At 40.8% G+C, this 22,416-nt stretch overlaps 1 protein-coding gene across 1 annotated transcript in view; it reads right to left on the reverse strand.

The window, feature by feature from the left end:
• The window catches only part of cadpsa (Ca2+-dependent activator protein for secretion a), a 218,921-nt gene that overhangs the window by 109,913 nt on the left and 86,592 nt on the right, over nt 1–22,416 (reverse strand). The window contains exons 6-9 of the mRNA XM_073468331.1: nt 18,183–18,304; nt 7,077–7,188; nt 6,849–6,988; nt 135–201 (exon numbers count right to left, since the gene is read on the reverse strand). Of these exons, the coding sequence (XP_073324432.1) occupies nt 135–201; nt 6,849–6,988; nt 7,077–7,188; nt 18,183–18,304 (441 nt within the window). The remainder of the gene's footprint in view (nt 1–134; nt 202–6,848; nt 6,989–7,076; nt 7,189–18,182; nt 18,305–22,416) is intronic.

The following is a 22,416-nucleotide window of genomic DNA, read 5'->3' on the forward strand; positions in this document are numbered from 1 at the left end:
CAACCAATTGTACCTACTCACCTACTGTATGTAGTGTGCCATTTGTGGTTGTGATTTGTTGTGTTTGACTTGTATAATGTAGGAACCAAAGAAATAAAATCCAGTGAAAGTATGACTCTACTATATGGGCTTACCTGAACCAGCACAAAGAATCTTTTCTTCCATCTTTTCCACACATTTTTGCCAATAGCCCAGAGGTACCTGTTGGATTAAAAACACTAATTTAGACAAAACACAAAACACAATTTTTCAGTGCAGCTGCTGTAAAGTGAATTGAATATTTTTGCCTCTTTCTGGTCTGCCAGGCTGATATGACAGAAGTCTGATGCACCGGGCCGTATCCACAGAGAGGATACAAAGAGTGGTAGTGTAGTGCATCTACTAACCTCTCCTGGTAAAAAACCATTACTGCAACCAGGCGCATTCTAAAAATCCCTGAGCATCACATCTCAATCTTTTATTCTTTGCTCTGTGGCTTGTGTCTTAGTTGACAGAACTTTCTGGAGGCAGATATTTGTCATATTTGTCAATGCCACTTTTCCATTTATGTGCACCTATAAAGTGTCTGTGAGGCAGCATGCTCAGTATCAGATCCATGGACCATGGCCATCTAAAATGCAGTGCAGCCATCATCAATTTTTATCAACACCTGTGTAAAATGCAAAAAAAAAAAAAGTCTGCTATGAGAGGGAGTATATACTAGTTATTACGACTGTTGCTCTTTCTTATACTGGCAATAGACAACTTTTTTGCTTTAAGTTATCATTCTGAAGTAAATCCTGAGTGCACAGTGGAATGGGCATAGAAAAATGACACCTCCCCAGGTAACAGTGGAAAACTGGAATAACTGTGGAAACTCACCGCAAAAGAAACGCAAGACAAAAAGGCGAAGAGGGAGAGTGATAGAAATCGATTTAAAACAAGAGTGAAGGGACAGGCAAACAGACGGGCAATCGTTCGACGTTCCCCTGTTGATATATGTTTCCCTTTCTACCTGGACCTGATACAGTGTAAAACTCATTCTTTCTACTAGATCAGTAAATAATAAAAATACCTACTAATTAATACAAACAATTGTTTTACTCCGCCGTTTCATAGCACTGAGATCACGGTTTCTAGGTCAAATTAGGATTCTTACAGTTGTTTTTTGCTTTGGACAGTCCAGGCTGCTAACGGTAGCCATGTTGCTAACGCTGTCTTTTACTTTCAACGACTGGGCAAAATTATGAAATTCAGTCATAATATGAGCACATACCTTAAGCATCATTGTAACTTTTGGGACTTAAAGAACTTTCTGAAACTTTTTGCAAACAAGACATTTTTGAGAAACAGGATATAATGTGGATCCGACTAAACAAATTCATGATTTGATCCATTAGATAAGCTTAAAATTAACCTTTATAAGTCTGTGTGAAATCACAAAGTATAGCTAAATCTTGTAACACAGAACAAACACACAATGTATAATGTAATCTCAATATACTGTATATCCAGAGTCACGGAAATGACGCAATTGTACATGTGTTTGGCTCCAGTAGAATGGATATGTAAGCAGGGTCTACTGGAAATACGGTGAACGCAGACATTTAGTGTCTAGCGACCACACAAAAACACAAATTAAAGACCTGTGATCTGCTCATGGACATACATGTGGTGAAACTGATGCGTTTTCTTGGAGATTAAATTATAGGCTGTGACCATGCAGTATAAGATGTAACACATGATTTATCATGCTCACACATTGTCTAATTAGGGTCAAATGGTTGATCATGTTGCGAAAGACTCCTTGCCTGAAACTCCCCAACCCAAACCAATTTACTTATGTTTCTGTTAAATCTTACCTTAAAAGTGTCTAACTATTTAATTTAGTATTTCCACTACTGACTTCCGTATATCTGTCCCATAAATCTACATCTGGAACTTGCACATATGCTAGTTATCCCAATCAAAAAAACATTATTTCTATTGTGCATCATTATGCAGAAGGAAAATTCTACATATTTTTTATATGAAAACCATATTTGGTATACCTGCAAGTTAATGTCAGCTACGGAGAACTACAACATTCTTTTGTGACATTTTCTAAAATCTGATATTGCGAGCTGAAAGCCTGTCATTAAAAGAAAATCATCTCACTCATGCTAAATTTAGTCTTTTCTTTTTACAAATCTAAGTGGGTATTAGGTTTGTTGTGTTGAGTTTTTGTTCAGATTTGACTTGAAAGCATGACACAGAAAGAGAAGGACAGGAAAGGGGCCTTCGTTGTAAAAGAACATCTGAGGGTGAGGACCCCAGTTTGATTTGTCTCTGCTGCTCCCAGCCTAACTGCTGGTCTCCCTGGTTAGCCCACCTCAGCTTGCCTCAGCGTGCCTTTCCCCGCAGTTTCTCCCAGAGCTGTTTCTGCCTGTCGTCCTAAATAAACCAGCATCCATGAGGTGACACATGAGGGCCCTGCCTGTGTGCTGAGCACAGAGTAGTACCAGCAACAGGGCACAGGGAGGCAGTGCGGGCATCTTACAGGGCAGCCCAGCAGCTTCCTCCGAGGCTCCCAAAAGAAAGCATATGGAGGGGAGGGAGGGGGAAGGCAGACAAGCAGCTCCTCACAGCTACCGGCAGAAGGGCAGCACTTTCAAGCAGGAAGTGTGTGTGCTCCATTATGTATAAAAGACTGCCACACAACTCAGGTTAGCATTTGTTTTCCAGTTCACAGCAGATCTCACTGTAGGCTGACTGTGGGCATCATTAAATATGCTCAAGTGATAGATAGTAAGCACTGTCCAGTCGAATACTTCAATGCAAATTACAATTTCTGCTAGCTCAATTGTGTCTTTGCATCTTAGACTAGGAACCCAGAGAGACTTTGTTCCACCAAAGTACACCTCATTTACCCATAATCTCTGTCTCGTGGCTTAAAAAGATCTGGTGTGCAGGATTCAGGGGGATCTATTGTCAGAAATGAAATTTAATATTCATAACGATTTTTTTATTTGTGTGTAATGACATGATATAATGACATAATGGATAGAGCCCCTGCTAGCAGAGAGAAGATGCAGAGCCATTAATGACCCAGCTACTGAATACTGACAGCTGAACTGGCCTTCCCATCAACTGGTCATAGCCTGGTTTAGTCAGTGGTGGTACACTTGTCCAAGGGTTCAGAAACAGATCTCACACTGTAGTTCTGTCCCAATACCAACACTCTGGGCGCTATTTAGATGGTCTAAAGCACAGCGCACCAGTGTGTTTAGGGCGTGTCCAAGTCCATTTTGCTAGTTAAACAGCAGATAATCTGGGCACACGGCGTAAAGAGGTGGTTGTTAGACTCTGTATTAGTCATGTGTGTGTTTTGGGCAGAACATAAATCAAACCAATCCGAGTGTCGTCTCTCATTCCCTTTAAGGTCCAGGTGAACCAGGACCTGAGACATTAAACAGTAGCAGTCCTCTTCGCTGAGGGACAGGGATGTGATCCTCTGCTGCTGGACCCTTTGCCCCACTGTTTCACAACCATCTGTCCCATCAACAACTCTGTTTGACTGCATATGACAAAATACACTGATATTTAATGGAGCTGCTGTGTCCCTCTGTGTGTGCTTGGATATCAGTCTGTGGATCAGGCAGGACGGGTCATAAAAAGTATCATCCCGATCAATAACGGTGGGATGAGAGGGGAGAAATATGTCTTTAATGAGAAAAATATTAATGACATTACCTGCAGCGATCCTCCAGCAGCAGAAACCATATGTGTATCTGTACATTAACATGCACATTTGTGCACGAGGAACAGCTGATAAAATTCATTGATTGATTAAAACTCCTGACTTGTTTCCTTTGGAGAGTTTATAACTACAGCTTTTAGTTTTGCTGATTAAATGTGCCACGATATGTGTTACAGTGAAATGTTTAAAATAACAAAGCAGCCTCTCTAATGATAAAATCAGAGCGTATGTATGAACGGTGTGAACCCACCTGTGTAGGTGCATCTAATGCGTCCTTTAAACATCAGGAAACAGACTGCACCTTTGACTTCAGAACAGCTTTTTGTCGGTCTATAGCACTTTCACTTTCTGCTGCCTCAAGATAGCAATCCACCATCAGTGCGCCTGACCACACCTCACTTTAAGACCAACACGCCCAGGGGAGCATAGGTGGGCGCAAGTACATTTACAATTTACACAACGTGGGCGCTGGGCAACGAAATGACAACTGTGTCAGTCGGAAACTAGCAATGCAATTGTGCTGCGTGGTGCGCCGCTTTGCGCCCAGCATAAGATAGACCCTTGCAGTCTTGACCACTCAAGTGTACTGGCATCTTTCCATTACCTCTGCTGGCCTGGCTCTACTCGGTTTAACTTGGCACACGCAGCAGGGATCCATTACAACAGGGCTACCTGCTTGAAGGTGTGTCTTAAACTGAGAAATGCTTGGCTTGTGTAGTGGTCAGAGAAACTGCTGTAAACACTCTTCCTTCCCACTGTGATAACACTAATGAAGCTCCTTTAATTTTTTTGCACACGTTTAATTTCCTATAAATTCTTTACACAATAAAACTCCTCCATTAATCAATTATTTAAAAGCTTTTATTATGAAGAAGTAAAATCAGGAAATGCTGGGTTTTCACCTTCAGGTTTGAAGGTACGAACAGGGACACTGGAGAGAGGCTAGACTCCTTTCTCTCAGGTTGTCTCTGTGATTTCTTGTAGGCCAATTGTTCATTGGTGGTTTTAACCCATCGCAGTAATAAGTCAGATCATAATGCATAATAGTAAGCTATTCAGAGCTTTTGAAATGTCTTTCTAACAACAGAAGGTGGAAATCATTTTTCCTGTTGTTACTCATATATTTGTCATATTAAATCATCTGAATGTAAGGTATTTAGAGAAAAAAAAAAGACTCCCACTCTCCCTGCAAGAAAGCAGTCACATTGTTACTGCAGTCAAACAGCTTCTCAAGCTCAAAGATTGCTGGGTGTGATTGTGTCCAATCAGGAAGGCAGCTGTCATTAATGTTGTTAAATACAGCTTTGTTTATCCTGCTATGACATGTCAAATAGCAAGCAGTGAAAATGGTCCATTAAATGAGGTGCAGTCACTCAACCATGAACTAACAGACACAGCGGCTATCTTGACCTGTCATACAGTATCAGGCACAAAAACACAGGTGCACTAATTAAATAAATGATGACTGCATCCCATTTAGCTTGAGCAGTTCCAGCCCTATTGTTCTGCATGATAGCTGACTGGGACAGCTTCCTGGAAAACATCACAGAATAGGGATATCATTAACACTGTTGGTTTCACATATGCTTTACCAGCTATAAGTCAAACTATTTTTAAGTGAGATCTACTGGAAAGACATGTACATTGTCTAAACCAGAGCATTAAAATTAAAAAGGAAATGGTTTGTACATGCCACTCAGACTTCAGAGGAGGTGTATCAGGAAAACTCAGTGGAGATATTTGTTTGAGTGCATCATGGGTGAGTAGAGCCTTTAATAGACACATGCTCTTCCTGATATGTAAATGATAAAATGTATGATTACGTGTTCCAGTAAGCCATGTTAATGAATGAGCATGCACAACACCAGAGCCCCATAAATGGTTCACCTCAATGGAAAGCAGCTATTATAAAGTCAACATCTCACAATTTCAGCAGTGTATATAATGATTCTATCAGTGTCACTGTCATCACTATTTCCTCAGCATGTAAACTGTGGGCAGTTGCACAATTCAAAATCTTATCAAATGGGGTCCATGGCCTCATATTGATATTCTGTGGGTTCATCACTATTAAATGTTGCAGAGCTCATCCTAAAAAAGTTAATATGTCACATCTTTTACTGGAGTGGAAAATTAAGTCAGTGTAGTTACAACTGACAGCCACAAGAGGGAAGCAAACCATTATCTTTTGGTCAGAGCACCTCCAGAAAAACATTACATGGTGAAAACTGAACATTAAAGTTAAAGTGATAGTGTGGCACTTTGACATCAACCTGAGGCATCTGACACGATTCAAGGATGTAAAAGTGCCACTGTTTTTACTGACATAAACCAAGGTGGATTTGTTCATGTGGAGCACATGGATGTAATACCCCAATTTACAGCCTGCAATATCACCCCGGTAACATCTTTTTGGTACTTTAAGTTTAACTAACATTCACTATTTGAATGAGAAAGTCATGGCCTGGAAGTGGACAATAACCTGAGACTTTTTCCTAACATTCTTCTGTCTCCTCATCATCACACATTAGCTTGGTGAGTGTTGCCCCATTTAACACCACTGTGGTAAATACAAATCAGAGGTCTGTAACAATTTGTCAGATAAAATGTAGGTGCTAACTACATACAAAACCATTCACACCATAACAATGTTATGTCTTAAAAACTTGTATGTTGAAGTAAACATGTATGCAACGCTGTGATCCTACCCTCTCAATGAAGTTACATAGTGCAGAAACAAGTGATAAGGGGGCAAAGTGGCAGAGACAGACACCATTCACCCTATTACAAGACACTGTACCATCAAAATGATTTAAAGCTGTCATTTTAAGATGAAACAGTTAAAATAATGTTGCAATGAAGAGCAATATTACATTTTAACTCTATGACGATGTTTTAAAAACCCTGAATTTTGTAGTCTCACAAAAGTAAAGCAGGCAGTGTGAGGTCTTAGTTTAACCAGCTGTACACACAGCTGATAAACTTAACACAAAAAGTAAGTGTTCCCAGGGGTTTTTTGGTTAGGGTAGTGTAAAGAGCCTTGATGACATAAACAACTATAAAATGAAAATAAATGTCTCATTTCAGAGTCACCGGGGACACCAGCAGGCAGAATCTTATTGTCACTTACCCACAATGCTTCATGTTCTGTGGTTTGTCCATGCGGATGGCCAGTTTGATCCTGAGGTCATTGTCTGGGCAGCCTTTAGACACTGTCATCTTGTGGAGCTCAGACTGCTTGGGACTGTTGGGAGTCGGATGGAGCACAACCTGGAGCAGTCAAATAAAAATAATAATGTATGTGAGCTATAAAACATATGCTTTACAAAGTAGCCGAATTATCTTTTTTTTTTCTTACCTTCCCCAGCTCCTTATCTTCCAGAGCCAACACTCCTGTGCTCTCAGTAAACAGCTTCACCTTCACAGCAGGTAATGGCTGGGTGGTGGTGAAGTCACCCTGGGTGCCCCAACTACATGCACACACAAACACACACATACCAACAATCATAAAAACACCCAGTTGTTGAGATGACAATGTCCCTAGGGCTGTTGCTCTGTCACTTAGCATCTGACCAGCTTAGCTGCTGTTTACAGCGGATCCAGCTAGACTAAATTGCAGGGCTTTAAAACCCAGCTGCTGAGCTGGAAGTGATCGCTCTGTGAAGACGAGTACAGCTTCAGCTGAACCACAGTTAAAACAGATGTTTGATGAACTTGTGTTAAGTTCCGCCCAGTGCAAGTGTTTCAGAGCAAGGCAACATCTTAATGGTCTGTGTAACAGACCTTTTATCACAGCAGACATTTTGACATTTCATAGCAGGCAAAACACAGCTGTATTTACTAACATTAATAATGGCTGCCTTCCATTTAGAGGAGGTTGTGGCATTGTTAATATTATTAATTACACTTGTGCTTTTTCCTACTATGACAACTCAAAACGTCTGCTGTGAAATAGCTCGACTGTCCAACTTCCCTTGATAGTTAAACAAAAAGCCTTATTTTCATTTCTCATATTTAGATTTTTCACTGTAGGCTATGTTAAATTACCAAAAACTAAAATGATTAGCAGACCCACAATACCATTTTGGACACTTCAATACAATACCTTGAAAAGTATTGATATTCAATACCATGTTTGATACCATGGGGGAAAATTGACAGAACATTGGGGGCACATAATTGCAGATAAATAAGTATATCAAGGCTTGTGTACTGTGTGTGAAGAACAACAACATAGTTAATTTACTTCTGGAGGAGGTGGGACTGTGTGGGCCCTAGAGTGGTGCATGTGTCAACTTACTGTCTAAGAGGAGAGAAAAAAAAATGCAGCTGGTACTGGAGTATCAATACTGTGAATAATGAGTATTGAAACCATTTCAGATATTCAGTATTGATATTTCAGTACCTCTAACACTAATTCAAGCAAATATTTTTCAAAAATATTGGAGAAAAAAAACCCATCATCATCATCATCACTGTTCCAAAAACAACATGACTGTTTCTGTGTACCAGCAACAGGTGTTGCCAGACCTTCATCGTACACTTGCAGTTCAGTTGGGTTTAGGCAAGAAATCTATTTGGCTACGTTCAGGAGAAAATCATGGTGTAGGTTATGTTCGTACAAGCTTACATACATACCTTAAGTTACATCATGTACATGTCGTAATTTAACTATGTTGATAAATTAAAATAAGTAACTGCGACTTTTGGTTTTACACGGGACACAAACAGCCTTTGCCTGGCTGAAAGTCCTGTGTTTGATTGAGTCCATCCACCCCAACCCTTTCCCAATGCAAACTTTTTGTACTACACCTATCAACAGGCCATCATTTTGTGTCTTTTCTGTAATTCCAGCAAGGCAGTGGTAGGTTTAACGTATACCTCAAATTACCCCTTATGGTGTTTAAGTGATCTACACAGAATAAAGCAACTGGAATTAGACTAAACTGTAGGTCCAGCTCAAACCTTTGCTTCTGAGGACACAGTAATAGGTTTAAGAGACCATATGATTTCATTACAGATAACACAGTGGCTAAACCATCATAAACATGAAACTGCTACTAAGCTGATGACAAAACCACTGTAGGGATGTGAATCTTTAGCAAACTCACCAAATGATTCAATTTCCATTTTTGGGTGGCCGATCCCATTTGGAATCAATTTTCGAGTCAATAGAATTCTAAATTCGAAAGGAGGCACTATTTTCAGTCTTTTGCTCCAGTTTACTGTGTACTGAATCATTAATTGGGGTCCTTTTATCTGCTGAAATACAATATAAAACACAACTGGATATTAAGATAGATGATCCGCTGCCTTTGTATTTTAAAAAGTCAATAATTAATGACTAAATGAATCTGAAAGCATGCATGCCTATATGTGGATAACAAAATAAGGGGGTGCGCTCCGCTGTGTTATTAACATTATAAGCTCAGTAGTGAGAGCAGCCTCTTTACTGCACTGTTACTCCGAAGCGTCCATTGTTGTACAAGACGCTGAATAGAATAGAAGAGTTTGTTTAATGTGTTGAATGCTGCAGTGTGTGTTTGTTAGCTTGTTAGTGATTGCCAGCTGGTCTCGTATGTTACCGCCGACCACTGCTCTGCTCCATTAATGTTACATTGTAACGAGTCCTGACAGCATAAAAAGTATTCTTGCATGGCAGTCTCTGCCATCAGTGTATGAATGGGTGAATGTAAAGTGTTGTAAAGTGTTTCACGCTGTCAGTAGCCTGGAAAGGCACTATTTTGTGTATTGAAAGTCCATTTTCCATTTTATATTTCCATCTGTTATGTTTTCATGTTGATGAAGGTTCTTAGCACCAGGTCAGTGCTATATCGTATGCAACTGGACTTGTTTCAGTGTGGGAGTGTCCATACAGAGTCGTTAAGGACATGTGTGAGCTCTGAGTCGTTAGGGCCACTTGTGGGTCATTGACCCAACTGGCCTTCATGTGGGTTGAAAGGGCTAGGTGAGCCCAGGTGAGAATGGGTGTTAAGCTGTCTGGGGAGGGAACTCAGTACTGCATTGTACTGTAGGTGGGTGATAAGTAATGTCGTATGCCACCTCCTCTGCTCTCCCCAGGATCACTGAGTCTGCCCAAGTAATCCCCTGTTTGCGTTTTTGAACACTCTAGTTGTATACAGTATATGCACATGTATATATATTTAGTGGTTGTTATCATCCATGTCCGATACTAGTTATAAATAAACATCTTGAATTAGGTTGTATTTGTGTTTCCTTTATGACAGAGATGGAGGTCAATGTAATCAGAATTTAAAACTTTCTGATATAGGACTGGTTCATTTGATATGATTAATTTTCCTCCTCATTAATTAATAAATCGATTAATTAAATCAATGGAGGTGGTGCCTCATGTGGTAAGAACGCTACACTGTACACTACCTGTCCAGTACCAAACAGCAGCCAACGGTAGCGACTACCTGGTGAATATAGTGGAGAAGTACCATTTGCTACATCAACTTGAGAAGATGACAGGTGGCCAAGACAATCATTACCAAGGATTTCATAATTCATAAAACATAAACCAGCTCTCAAGTTAGTGGGAAGTAAGAGTCCAGTAACCTGACATGCCAGATGGTTTATGAAACTGCAGATAAAGTCAGCCACTCAGACGAGTGCCACACAAGCAGTTTTTTTCTTATTGTTAAATTATTAATTTCCCAGCCATATTACCTTAACTTTCATGCAGCTCTGTTGAAAAGTAAAAAGCTGAAGCATGCCTTTTATGTCTGTTAAAGTCCACCAGAGCATGTTATCTGGAGGCTGTAGGGCTGTTGTATCAACTACCAATTTGTGTCCTGCATTTACAAAGCCTGCATCCACAGACATAAATAGCCAGCCCTTAAATGCTACCCTAGAAACATTTTTTTAGTGTGGTACTTAGCTAAAAAAAACTCAGACCAAACTATGCAACAAGACGGTGATGAGCAAACATGAACCACGGTCCTGTAACACCCCCCCACTACGTCGTGGAAGAAAGATATGGTGGCCGTGTACACCTTAATTGTGCTGGCTGCCCTTCCCGAGTCCAAGAGAGACTGCAGAAAACAGAGGATTAGTTGGATGGAGCAAGTGGCTGGGTTGTTATGCCTATTGCTGCATCATGCGGAGAACACCCTCTACCTATGACCATAGTTAGCACGAGTGGAGGGAGCCCTAGCACTGCTTAAGGTCCTCAGGACAGCCTCATCTAGCCCCTGAGAGAGGGACTGAGAAGAGGCCATGCCCAGAGCTGGAGGACAGCTGGGCTGGGGTGCCATATCTGACCATCTACCTGGGAGAGAAAGTCCACCCTTACTGGCAAGGCCCAATGTTGACCAAGAACCAAATCAAAGGAGCATTGGAAACCAGTGCCTCCTTGGCCTCCGGGGGGCTATTAACAAGACCCTGTAATGGCCCAGGTTGATCCTGTGGAGTACCTAGGGAAGCAAAGGGAACAGAGGGAAAGCGTACACTAACCCTTCCAGCCACTCTTGAGACAGTGAATCCAAACCCAGGGGACCCCCCTGACCTGTCAGGGAGAACCGCATCCTGCAATGGGACGTCTCCACTGATGCGAACAGATGCCAAACCTAGTCCACAAGAGGGCTACCACTTCTGGATGAAGATTCCACTCTCCCAGGGGGGGTCCGGCTCTGGACAGGAGGACCGCTGCCCTATTCACAACTCCTTGAATATGGATTGCCCTGGGAGAAACAAATTTGTGGAAGGCCCAAAGCAGGAGCCTCTGTGCCACCTGGAGGCAATGCAGAGATCTGGTGCCGCCCTGGTGATTGATATGATACACTGTGGAAGAACTGTGTTCTGATTAAAACATGCCAGCCCCGAATGGAGGGGAGAAGGGCCTCCAGAGCAAGATGTAGTTGATGTGTTCACCACCCCAAGGGGACTTCCACACCCCGCTCACCATCCTACCTTCCCAGACTGCTCCCCAACCTGTCAAGGAGGCGTCTGTGGTTACCACTGTTCTTCTTGAAGGAATGCTCCCGAGAGGGCCTCCTTTGAGCAAAAGTGCTGTGTCCCTCCAGGGGCGTAAAGCTTGAAGACATGTACATGTCACCTGCAGCGTCTGTTCCACTTCAGGTGGAGGTTGAAAGCGTTCAGCCACCTCTGGAGTGGCAGAGCTATGAGAAGGCCCAAAGGGACAACTGCCATTGCTGCTAAAATAATGCCCAACAGCTTCTGAAACTGCATCATTTCCATGCGCCTGCCAAGATGAAATTTGTCAAGGAGGGAGAGGAGTTTCAGTACCCTCTGGGGAATGAGGGACGCTGACATTTTGCTGCCTTGGCTCAAGGTTACTTTTCTTTGTGTTCACCTTGAAACCACATGTGAAATCACCTCCTGAGTGTGCTCCATGACTTGGCTGTGAGTTGGAGTGCAAATCAGCCAGTTGTCCAAGTACGGGGGGGATTTTTATCCCCAACCGCTGGAGAGGGGACAAGGCAGCCCCAACCACTTTGGTGAACACTCTTGGAGAGAGGGCAAGGCCAAATGGCAGGACCTTGAACTGATAGGCTTGAACCTGAAAGGTAAACTGAAGAAAAGGCCCGTGGTCTAGACATATTGGAACATGGAAATATGCATCTGTCAGATTTATGGAGGTGAACCACTCCCCATTCTCTATAGACTCCAAGACCAGACCTGTACTCAGCATCTTGAATGGCAGTATATTTACGAAGGCGTTTAAGCACCTTAGGTCTAGGATGGGGTGCAACCCGCCATCTTTCTTTGGCACAAGGAAATGCGTGGGGCAGAAGCCAGCAAGCTGTTCGTTGGGACCTACCTTCATAATCGCATCTTTCTGCAGAAGGGTTAAAATTTCCTCCGCCAAGATTTGTGCTTGGACCCTGAACCTGGTTCCTGACCATGGTCATACAGACCCTAGAAAAGGACGCTGAATTCAGGACGCTGCAGAACTGAATTCTGTACCCCTTTGATACTGTAGCCAGTACCCATAGGTCTGACATCTTTACTTCCCAGCTGTCCAGGCATAGCTGAACATCAGGTTGATCAAAACTCTCCTCCTGGTAAGATGGTAACCTATCAGGGGAGGATCCCCTAGACACACTAGGCCCTGCTGTGGCTGCTGTAGCAGGCGACTGGGCCTCAACTCTACCAAGCCTCTCTGACAGACCACGTATGGCATCTAGGATTTGCACTTGAGTGTCATGTTGCTGGCTCTTGTCTCCCTGAGCACCAACTGGACTATGTGAAGGCTGCGGAGCACGTATGTTAACCGTTGCCCCATCTGGGAATGTTTCCTGGGAAAGCAGCCCTCAGTACCAAGATTGGTGGGTGGAAGCTGCACTGCTCCAGCACGAGCAGACTGCTCCACTCAGCTGGCCCTCTGAATGCTCTCCTTCATAGGCAGCTCAATTGCTGCCTCACATGGGTTTTCAATATCCCCCAATTAATGTGTCCAAACAAGTAGGGCACTCACGATGGCCATCACGGGGGTCCATGATACCCCAGCAGAAACGACATGCATGAGAAGCCATTACTCTGATTTGACCAAAAAACAATTAGCAGTGCCTAACAGCTACGGATAGCTGCAAAAGGGAAAGTAATAAGCAGGCCGCTCAACACTGGCAGCAATCACTGAAAACAAAATAAATATTCATCAACTCAAAACACCCATATGCACATACTGGCAAAGGGGGAAACAATAAGAATCCCATCCACTGCGAACAGAGCGATAAGGGCAAAACAATTAATACTCAATAGAAGTAATGATAACAAACTGAAATTCCAGTAAATAATACCTCCTGCCACCCACAGAGATAAAGAGGGAACTCGGCAGGGCAATACAATCAGTATTAAACAAAGAAATAACTAAAATCCCAATGTATTTCATATACAGGGTGCATTTTATAATTTTTCAGAAGAAAATAAATAATCTCACCTGCTGCACACAGCTTAGTTAAAGGGAAAAACAGCAAAAAGCAGCTTAATCTTAAGGAGCAGTTAATCAAAATCCACCTCATCCACTCATTGTGCGTGAACGCACCAGGGGGAAACTCAAAAAACCCCACTCACTGCGAACAACAAGTAAACAGGGAAAATAACTCTACTCAAATGAATATGGGGGTCACATTGTAATCACATTAAACTTACCCCCAATATGCTGAAGGGGAAAAAAAGCAGTTTAAACCAAGCAATATGAGACGAACAGCACTTACCCGAAGCTGCAGGCTACTTTAATTGCTTAACACCAGGTGCAACAAATTAAGCTACCTGAAACAAAAACGAGGTTAACACGAACAGTGTAACCCTCTGCTATTTAAACACCAGATAAACACAGAAGGGACAAAACCACATACAATCCTCAGGGACACAAGGCACCTGCACAATCGTGACGGATCGTCTATAGTGGAGTCCGAAACAAAGTCACAAATTGAGGCAAAGAAGGAGGCATGCTCACTGGGATGCCTTATCGGTGGCGAGCCAAACCTTTTAAGGTCAGTCACATGACTTCGTTGTTATATGGTCTCGAGGATAGGTAGATGATGGCATCATTCAAGGTAAAAACTGTGGTGACCGTCTGAGTGAGGAAATAGATATGTCTGTGCACAAATCATTAACTGTAGAAAAACCTGAATGCAGTGCCAGTGACTGAACCTTAACATAGAAACATATGTGTTATGTAGATGTTTTATGTTAAGGTTCAGTATAAAATATTAAGCTACATAACTAGCCATCATGCTAACTAAAATTGAAGCCTCGAGGCCATTGCTGTAATTGTTTATCAAAATTAATTTCTTATTAAACACACACAGTCTAGTTTGACATCTCAACATTATCAGCCTTTGTTTTCGCATGAGATAATTCCCAAATGATTTAAGCATAATGGGCTGTGTCATAATCTTTCTGATATAACCCTTCTGCTCAGTGTATACACAGCATAAGATAAAAGTCACACAGTCTTTTCCTGATCACTACAGATTGTAATGTGCTAATTATTTGTGCATTAGCAGACGCACGGCAGTCTATGCTAATTATGTTGCAACTCACATTTGACATGAGCAGATAACAGTTATTATACTACTGTAGCCTCATTAAACAGTGTTACTGTCACTGAACAAAATATCCCTGTGATGTTCCTACAGATTAACAGTTTACAGTACCCCCAGTGAAGTATGCAAAATCACAGCAATAATCTTTTAATATTCCTATCTGACTGATTTATTTGGAACAGAAGGAAACCAAGGAATAAATACAGTACTTTAACCAACAGGAAAGAGAGAGGTAGCATGTCCTTCCCTAATCTTAGGGACTACCACTCAGCCCAGTTGAAAATTACTGTCCTTTGGTGTGACAGTAAATATGTGGCAACATGGAAGGAGATGGTGAGAGAGTGCAAGGGTATCACAAGTTAGTGATAACACAGCACAACTACTTCAGCCCCCTCATCTCTCCTACTTTGCAGACCTAGTTAAACATTATGAAGCAATTACATTTGTGGACTCATAACAAATTTGATGGGCTGTACATGATACAGAATTTAAACCAAATTGCATGGATTCTAGATTTAAGTACTGGAGAAACAAAGTATCACTGCTTACTGTAATATAACAAAAAAACAAAGCTTCCAGACACCAACAATTGCAATAATCTAATGGCAATACATCATAAATGTTGGAGAAATTGTGGGGATGAGGAGGCAAACCACCACCACTTATTTTGGAGCTGCCCAAAGATTATAGTTATTTTAAGAAGTCATTTGGATGATCATGCCTTAGAAGGCAGATCCCAATGACATGCATATCACTTTATGTGGGCAATCTACCATAAGGTATATCAGGAAATGATAGATACCTCCTGCAAATAGTGGCTGTAGCAGCAAAAAAAAGCAATTACTCGTAAATGGTTGCAGATTGACATTAGATAAACTGGCTTGAATAAAAGATTCAGGAGATGGAAAGATTGAGTTTTCTATTAAGACTCAAAAATGATTATATATTATAAATTATTTATTTAAATAAATAAATAAATAACTTAAAGTATCATTTGCATCCCTACTCTGATCTCTATCGATTATGGAAACCTACATACAAGTTGTGGAGAGCTATGTAAAGACCCTCTGTCTGAATACAAAATGTTTCCCACTGGGAAGTGGTGGATGTCATGGTGCCTTGCAATGATGTTGGTGGACTGACCTGATATCAGATTGCATTCTACTTGTCTACTTGTTATTCTACTGGCTTCAGACACACCACCTGACCATAAATGCAAAAAATAAAATCATTTGAGTGCATTTCCATTCACATACAAAACTTTTATCTCCATCATATTCCATAGTTTGGCCAGCCAGAGTCTCACTCAGCACGTTTCCATGCACACCAAATAATAAACCAATCATTATCCTATTTATGGAGTTACCCGATTATTCAAGTGGTCAAACAGCATCGGATTATGAGAAATCTGACAAACACACCTAGTTTTTTGCTCAATATTCCATTTAATTTGGTGCATGCATACCGTTAATCCGGTTTCTTTCATTCTTTTACATCTGCGCATTTGTAAAAACGTCAAAGAAACCAGATGTTATTAAAACGCAAGCGGATGCAGATGTGTTTTCTGCTCATATACATAATGCAAAGAAGGAGAGCATTCAAAACAAACTCCACATGAGGAAAGCCCTGACCATGATGTCATGATAAGCAACGTCATGTTGACAGGATGTTTGTTTTAAAAAAGTTTTACGTCATGTACTTGAAAAGAAATCCAACTAATTTACTGAATCATGTAATCACATTTTTTCCATTATCGCATTACTAAAGTGCATGTAAACACGTCAAATCAGATTATTACCATAACCTGATTATTCCCAGTTATAAATTACTGCTGACAAAGAAAGCAGATAGGAGAGTCGAGGTAAGCCAGTATGTGCACATTAAGAGAGATCATTAAGGCAACATTATGTAATGTAGGAAACTCTTAAAGCGATTCTGAAGATAGTTGATTTTTGAGTCTCATTCTCAGGTCATCAAAAACCGCCACAAGTACGCAGCCATTCCATGGTAAGCAATGTAGAATCTACTTTACAATAGAGCCTATACAGCACTCATAAGTATTAACTTTTCAAAATATATCTATGTTTGTTTACACTTGTTACTTTTACAATTCTTAGTATGTCTTGTTTTTATGCCATTTATTTTGCCCCCACTATGTCAGACAGCATGTCTGCTGGAGATAATGGTTTTCAACTCAGTCAGGTGCCACAACTGACAACGTTTTTCCTGCTGAAAAAATAAAATAGATAACAAAATACAAATATTATATTCACATAAAGCATATAATTATAATATAAAATAGGCTGTAAAATTTGTTTTATACAGCTGCCATCTTATTTCCACAATTATAGACCAGTTCCTTTATGTGCAATATTGAAATGATAGAAGCCATAATCAAAATATAATTCAATGGTTTTCTAAATATTTCGCTTAATATTGCTACTTAAATCTTCTCAATTGCAGATCAACCTGTATGAAGCTTTTTAGAAAGCCTGTAAATGCATCTTTTCCATTGTGAAATATTTAGCTGAATTTCACCACATTTAAGTGTTTCAAACAAAGTGTTTGAAACACAAAAAGCTGTAGTGGGTTTTAGGATTTTCCATTTGTGTAATTAATACCCAGTGCTCGTATCTGCCAGAATACAAAGCCAGGCTAGATTTTTGTAAAGTGTCTGCAGGATTAAAGCAGGCCAGTTGACAGAGATAAGCAGTGATTCCAGCCAGGATCTGGTCCCCTGTGTCGGCCGTTTTCTCATCACTTACTCCTACTGTATTACAATAACAGCTTGAAGTATTAAACAGCAACATTACTCAATCCAGAGAAACAGGAAGTGTAAGTGATGACGCAATGAATGAGTCACTTATTCCTGCTTAATTCCGCAATTAATAATGTAAATGATGAACAGGCTTTTTGCTGTGTCACCCAAAGACTTTTGTCAAAATCAGACTTTTACATGTTTTCAACACAAGCCATTTAACAGGGGCTCTGCTCATGTAACAAATCTGAGCAAGTTCAATACAGTCCGTCCTTGCCCCTCCAGACACAGACACTCCAGCAGCAAATGATTGGATGGCATATGACCATAAAATGACTTTCACACCTGCCTGAACAACCACAATGCTTCATTTAATGAAGACACGTGAGTTGTTGACATAAGAGGCATCAAACTTGAGTCCAACTAAAGCACTTCAGGATAGCAAACTACACTGAGTATTCATATTTTATCATGAACACAGAGTAATCGTCAAGTTTGAAATAGTTATTTGACCAGCAGATGGCAGTATGTAGCCTGATTGAGGCTCTGCACAGTGTGATAATATAAACCTTATGTCACTGCATGTGGGGTGAAAACACATTAAAGATAAGCAGATTGTTGGTGTGCGTGTGTGTACGTGTGTGTGCGCACTTGTGTGTCCTGTACATACGTGGGTTTTGAGGCCTCAGCCTGGTCTGTCTGCAGTTTATGTCCTCCCTCCACCTCCATGGTGCAGTACACAATCCTGTTTGGGGCCAACGACTTCAAGCCCTGCACCTCCATGATCACCACCTGCAACACACACACACAAACATTGCCCATACACTCAATGAGTTTTGGTTACATTTAAGGAGCCAGAAACAAACTGTTCGCTGTAGTGGGTCGCATTTATGAGTCTCAATCAAAACACTATTTTACACGTGTGCAGTTGTCTAACTTCACACATCAAGATATGTCACTGCCAACAATTGTTTTATGCAGTTGACTGAACTGAAAGAGTAAATAAGCCTTCAGGAGTGATTTGTGGGGGACAGAGGAGCTTTACCCTGCTGAGATCAAGCACAGTATTTACAAGCTGAACCAAAGTGTAAGAGTGTGGCACAATTTCTTGTTCTCCAACTGAAATGGGATGAACATTTTGTTTCACCATTTCAAAGTGAACAGCCAGCATTTTGCCATGAAAACACCATTGTGGTGTGATTTCTTAATTTACTGTCACTCCTTATCTTCTGTGAACAAGCAAACCACACATCTTGTATACATGCTGCATGTGTATATATAGACTGTTGTGGGCGGAAATATTGTGAATTTTAGATTTCTGACAGGTCACTTCTTGGGGTCTTAATAAAACAAATATCTGGTATCTACTGAACCTGGCCATTAGTGAAATAAGGGGAGAGTTTTGGTAATGTAAGAGGGGCCATTTGGAAACTACTTACTATTTTTATTTTACTATGGCCTGTATACCAACAATTTACAGACTTAATTTAGGGAGGTAATTGCTTTATTTAAAGACGCTGATGAAGGTTCTCAGTCATCCAGGTCATGGTAATTCTAAGTGCTGTTTCGTAGGCAACTGGACTTGTTTCAGTTTCTTGAAGACGTTTCACCTCTCATCCAAGAGGCTTCTTCAGTTCTAACTAGCTGGAGGAGAGCTGCAGGCTTTTAAACTCTGTGTGGGAGTGTCCTTACAGAGTCGTTAAAGACACGTGTGAGCTCTGAGTTTCAGAGTCGTTACAGCCATTTGTGGGTCGTTGACCAACCGGCCTTCATGTGGGCTGCTAGGGCTAGGTGAGCCCAGGTGTGATTGGTTGTTAAGCTGTCTGGTGGACTTGAAGGAGACAAATCATTCCTTTGAGGACAACAATGTAAACATCTTGTCCAGAGAAGACAGATGGTTTGAAAGAGGAGTAAAAGAATCCATCTATGTCAAACTGGAATGACTATCTTTGAACAGAGGAGGTGGTCTAAGACATTACTTATCACCCACCTACAATGCAGTACTGAGTTTTTAAGGTAAATAACACACACATTATTGTTGTTTTACTGTTTCTTTTGATCTTTTCTACAAAATATCCTAAAAGAAATAATCCCATTTATATTACAGATCCTATCAATCCTAAAGATGTCCTAAAATAAATACAATGATGCTGCCCTATCATGTAGTTGACCAGCATGAAATGGGCAGACTACAGAGGTACTCAATATAGACCTACAACATTCAACATTTACTGTAGAACCACAATTATTATTATTATTATTAACATAAATGTGACTTTAGGGCCATTTAGACAATCCTGCAGAATTTTTCAATAAGATCGTTGCATTATTTGGATTTATTCATATATACCCTTTTTTAAATACATAGGCTAACAGGACGCATCATAGCCCACTAGCTTCAGCACCGTAGTACTAGCTGGTTGCTAGTCTCATAATGACAGATGATTCTGTACATTAAGTTGGGTTTTGGAATAGAAAGTCTACCTGTATTACAGGACATTTCATTAGGCACTGAAAAGGAAACTTTTAATCGCATCAATATACATGAAACAGTAATAGCTAATACAAACTTGTCTGTCAGTGGAGTCGTTCTGTAAGCTCAAGCTAATCTTAACCGAACACATAGCCACCATAGCCTATAATTAATTAAACGCCAATATGACCACCTCCGTGTGCTCCTCAGATCAACACTGCAACACTTGAGGATCATGATGGTATTTGGAAACCTGAGGCTCTAATGCCTGCTTCCTTTTCTCTCTAAGCTTTTCAGCTCTTCCTTTACTTTCTGACATTTTCATCTGATCTCTCTGTTGTTGATGCACGTCTCTAGATTGTTAACGCAACAGGGGGCAAGCAAGGCCGTTGCTCTAACAAATTTCCCAGCATACCCTCCTTTGTAAGTTTTGGGAGGAAAACAACCAAATTAAATAAATGGTGGATAGCCTAAGCCTATACATCATTCTTTTTTTGTTGTTGTTGGTAATAACAGTTTTTGGACATTCCCATAGCATAAGGCAAAATATAAATAGCTAAAAGGTTGTACCTCGAAACCAATCATAATAGTGAAGTACAACCAGGGAAAGTGGTATATATAGCTGCTAGCTTACAGCCATGCTAGAGGTTGATACAGTTGGAACATTCAACCCAGTTTATTAATGATAATGAACGATGGAAAGGTAGGGCTGATGAAAAGGAAAATCGGGCCAGTGTAAGAAATGTCTGATCAGCCCAACAATGCGGTATCACACCAAAATTCATCCCGGTGTGCCAGATGACCAGCACAACACTGCCCCATGCACGCAAACCGAGAATACAGAGTAAACTCCACTGTTAATCTGTTTGATCCCACGTTCAGAATAGAAAATAATGAGATTCATTTAAAACTGACTCACTTATTTACTTACATCTGTAAATGCTCATGTTCAAATCTTGTATATTGACTAAAGCTTAAATTTGTTTTTTGCTTTTTCAATACTTTTGTCATGAGTAAGCCTCCATACTTTTGTCCAGGAGTGTGGAAAGAAGGGTTTGTGTTGATACCTGAATGAAGTAGAGAATTGTGTAAACATAAGGAAACTGAGGCCTGTCTTGAGTAAATGTCTATTGAGCCTTGCCAGACCACAATGAGGGAAGCACAAATGGTGGGCAGGTGCTGCCAGGCTACAGAAAAACATTCATTGTACAATAGATAGATTTTCTCCCACCTCACCCACATTGTACTTTTAATACTCTAGAAGAGATGGAAAAGTGCCTCTTATCTGAGATACTAGAAACAATCAACTGGGAGGCAGTAAAATAATCATGGAGCTGCAGGACTATAATGCTTCACAGATCCTTGTGGAGGATAAAGACCCACAAAAGCTGGACACAGGTATTGGACTGGTAACTTTTCAGGTGAACAATAAGGGGATTGTATTGTTAGTTAGTCTCCTTCTTTCCAAGGTAGAAATGGACCTGTCTGTCAACCAATTAAGGGGATCTTCAAAAAGTCCGTCTGTCAGCAGAAATCCTGGGAGACATTTCTTCTCGTTAGCAACTCCAGACACTAATCCTGAGTAACCATCCATGGTTCATTGGGAAGAACACTGTTAGGGTGATTCATACAACTCATACAACTGCATTCTGAATGCAAAATAGTGCATTCGGGTATGTAGACGTACACGGATGGTTGAGAGAAATAGAAGCCTATTTAAACCTGACAATTAAGCTACAATGTGGGGGATTTTATTCCATAGTGCGACCACTAACAGCACTATGGAGCAATGTTTTTATGTGTGAGTAGTAGTTTTGTTTGCATCTTGCTAAATTGTAAATGGACTTGTATTTACACAGTGCTTCTCTAGTCTACTGACCACTCAAAGCGCTTTACAACACTGGTCACATTCACCCATTCATGCACACATTCATCCTCTGCTGCTGACCTGCTCATCAGGAGCATACAATGCTTCCTATCAAAAGTGCCCTATGATATTTCCAAGCTCAGCCATTCACACACATTTTTTTTAATGATTGTATATTTTGTAAAAGACTTTACAGTTTAATATGGTTATAAGATTGTGTCCATCTGGACGCCACAGAAGCACTCTCACTCTCTTAAGCTCTCAAGAAGACACGTTTTTTGGTGATATGTCAGTTCATGGAATAAAGTCTGTGCTGCATGTCAGTCACTGCAAAGTGCTCCTAGATCTTATGATATTATCCTGCACAGCCCAATCGCCAGAATGAAATGTTGGCATTTTATTTCTGCAAACCACAGATACATTTAAATTTGTACTCATCATACAAATCATATCAACCTTTCTACAATACATGTCATATTAGTTCAGAAGTATGTGAGCTTATTATGTCAGGAGGTTGAGGGCATGGTGGTGGCATGACAGCCAGCGCCTCAACATTTGTAAGCG

The sequence above is a fragment of the Pagrus major genome, chromosome 6 (genome assembly GCF_040436345.1).
Source record: "Pagrus major chromosome 6, Pma_NU_1.0".
Taxonomy (NCBI): domain Eukaryota; kingdom Metazoa; phylum Chordata; class Actinopteri; order Spariformes; family Sparidae; genus Pagrus; species Pagrus major.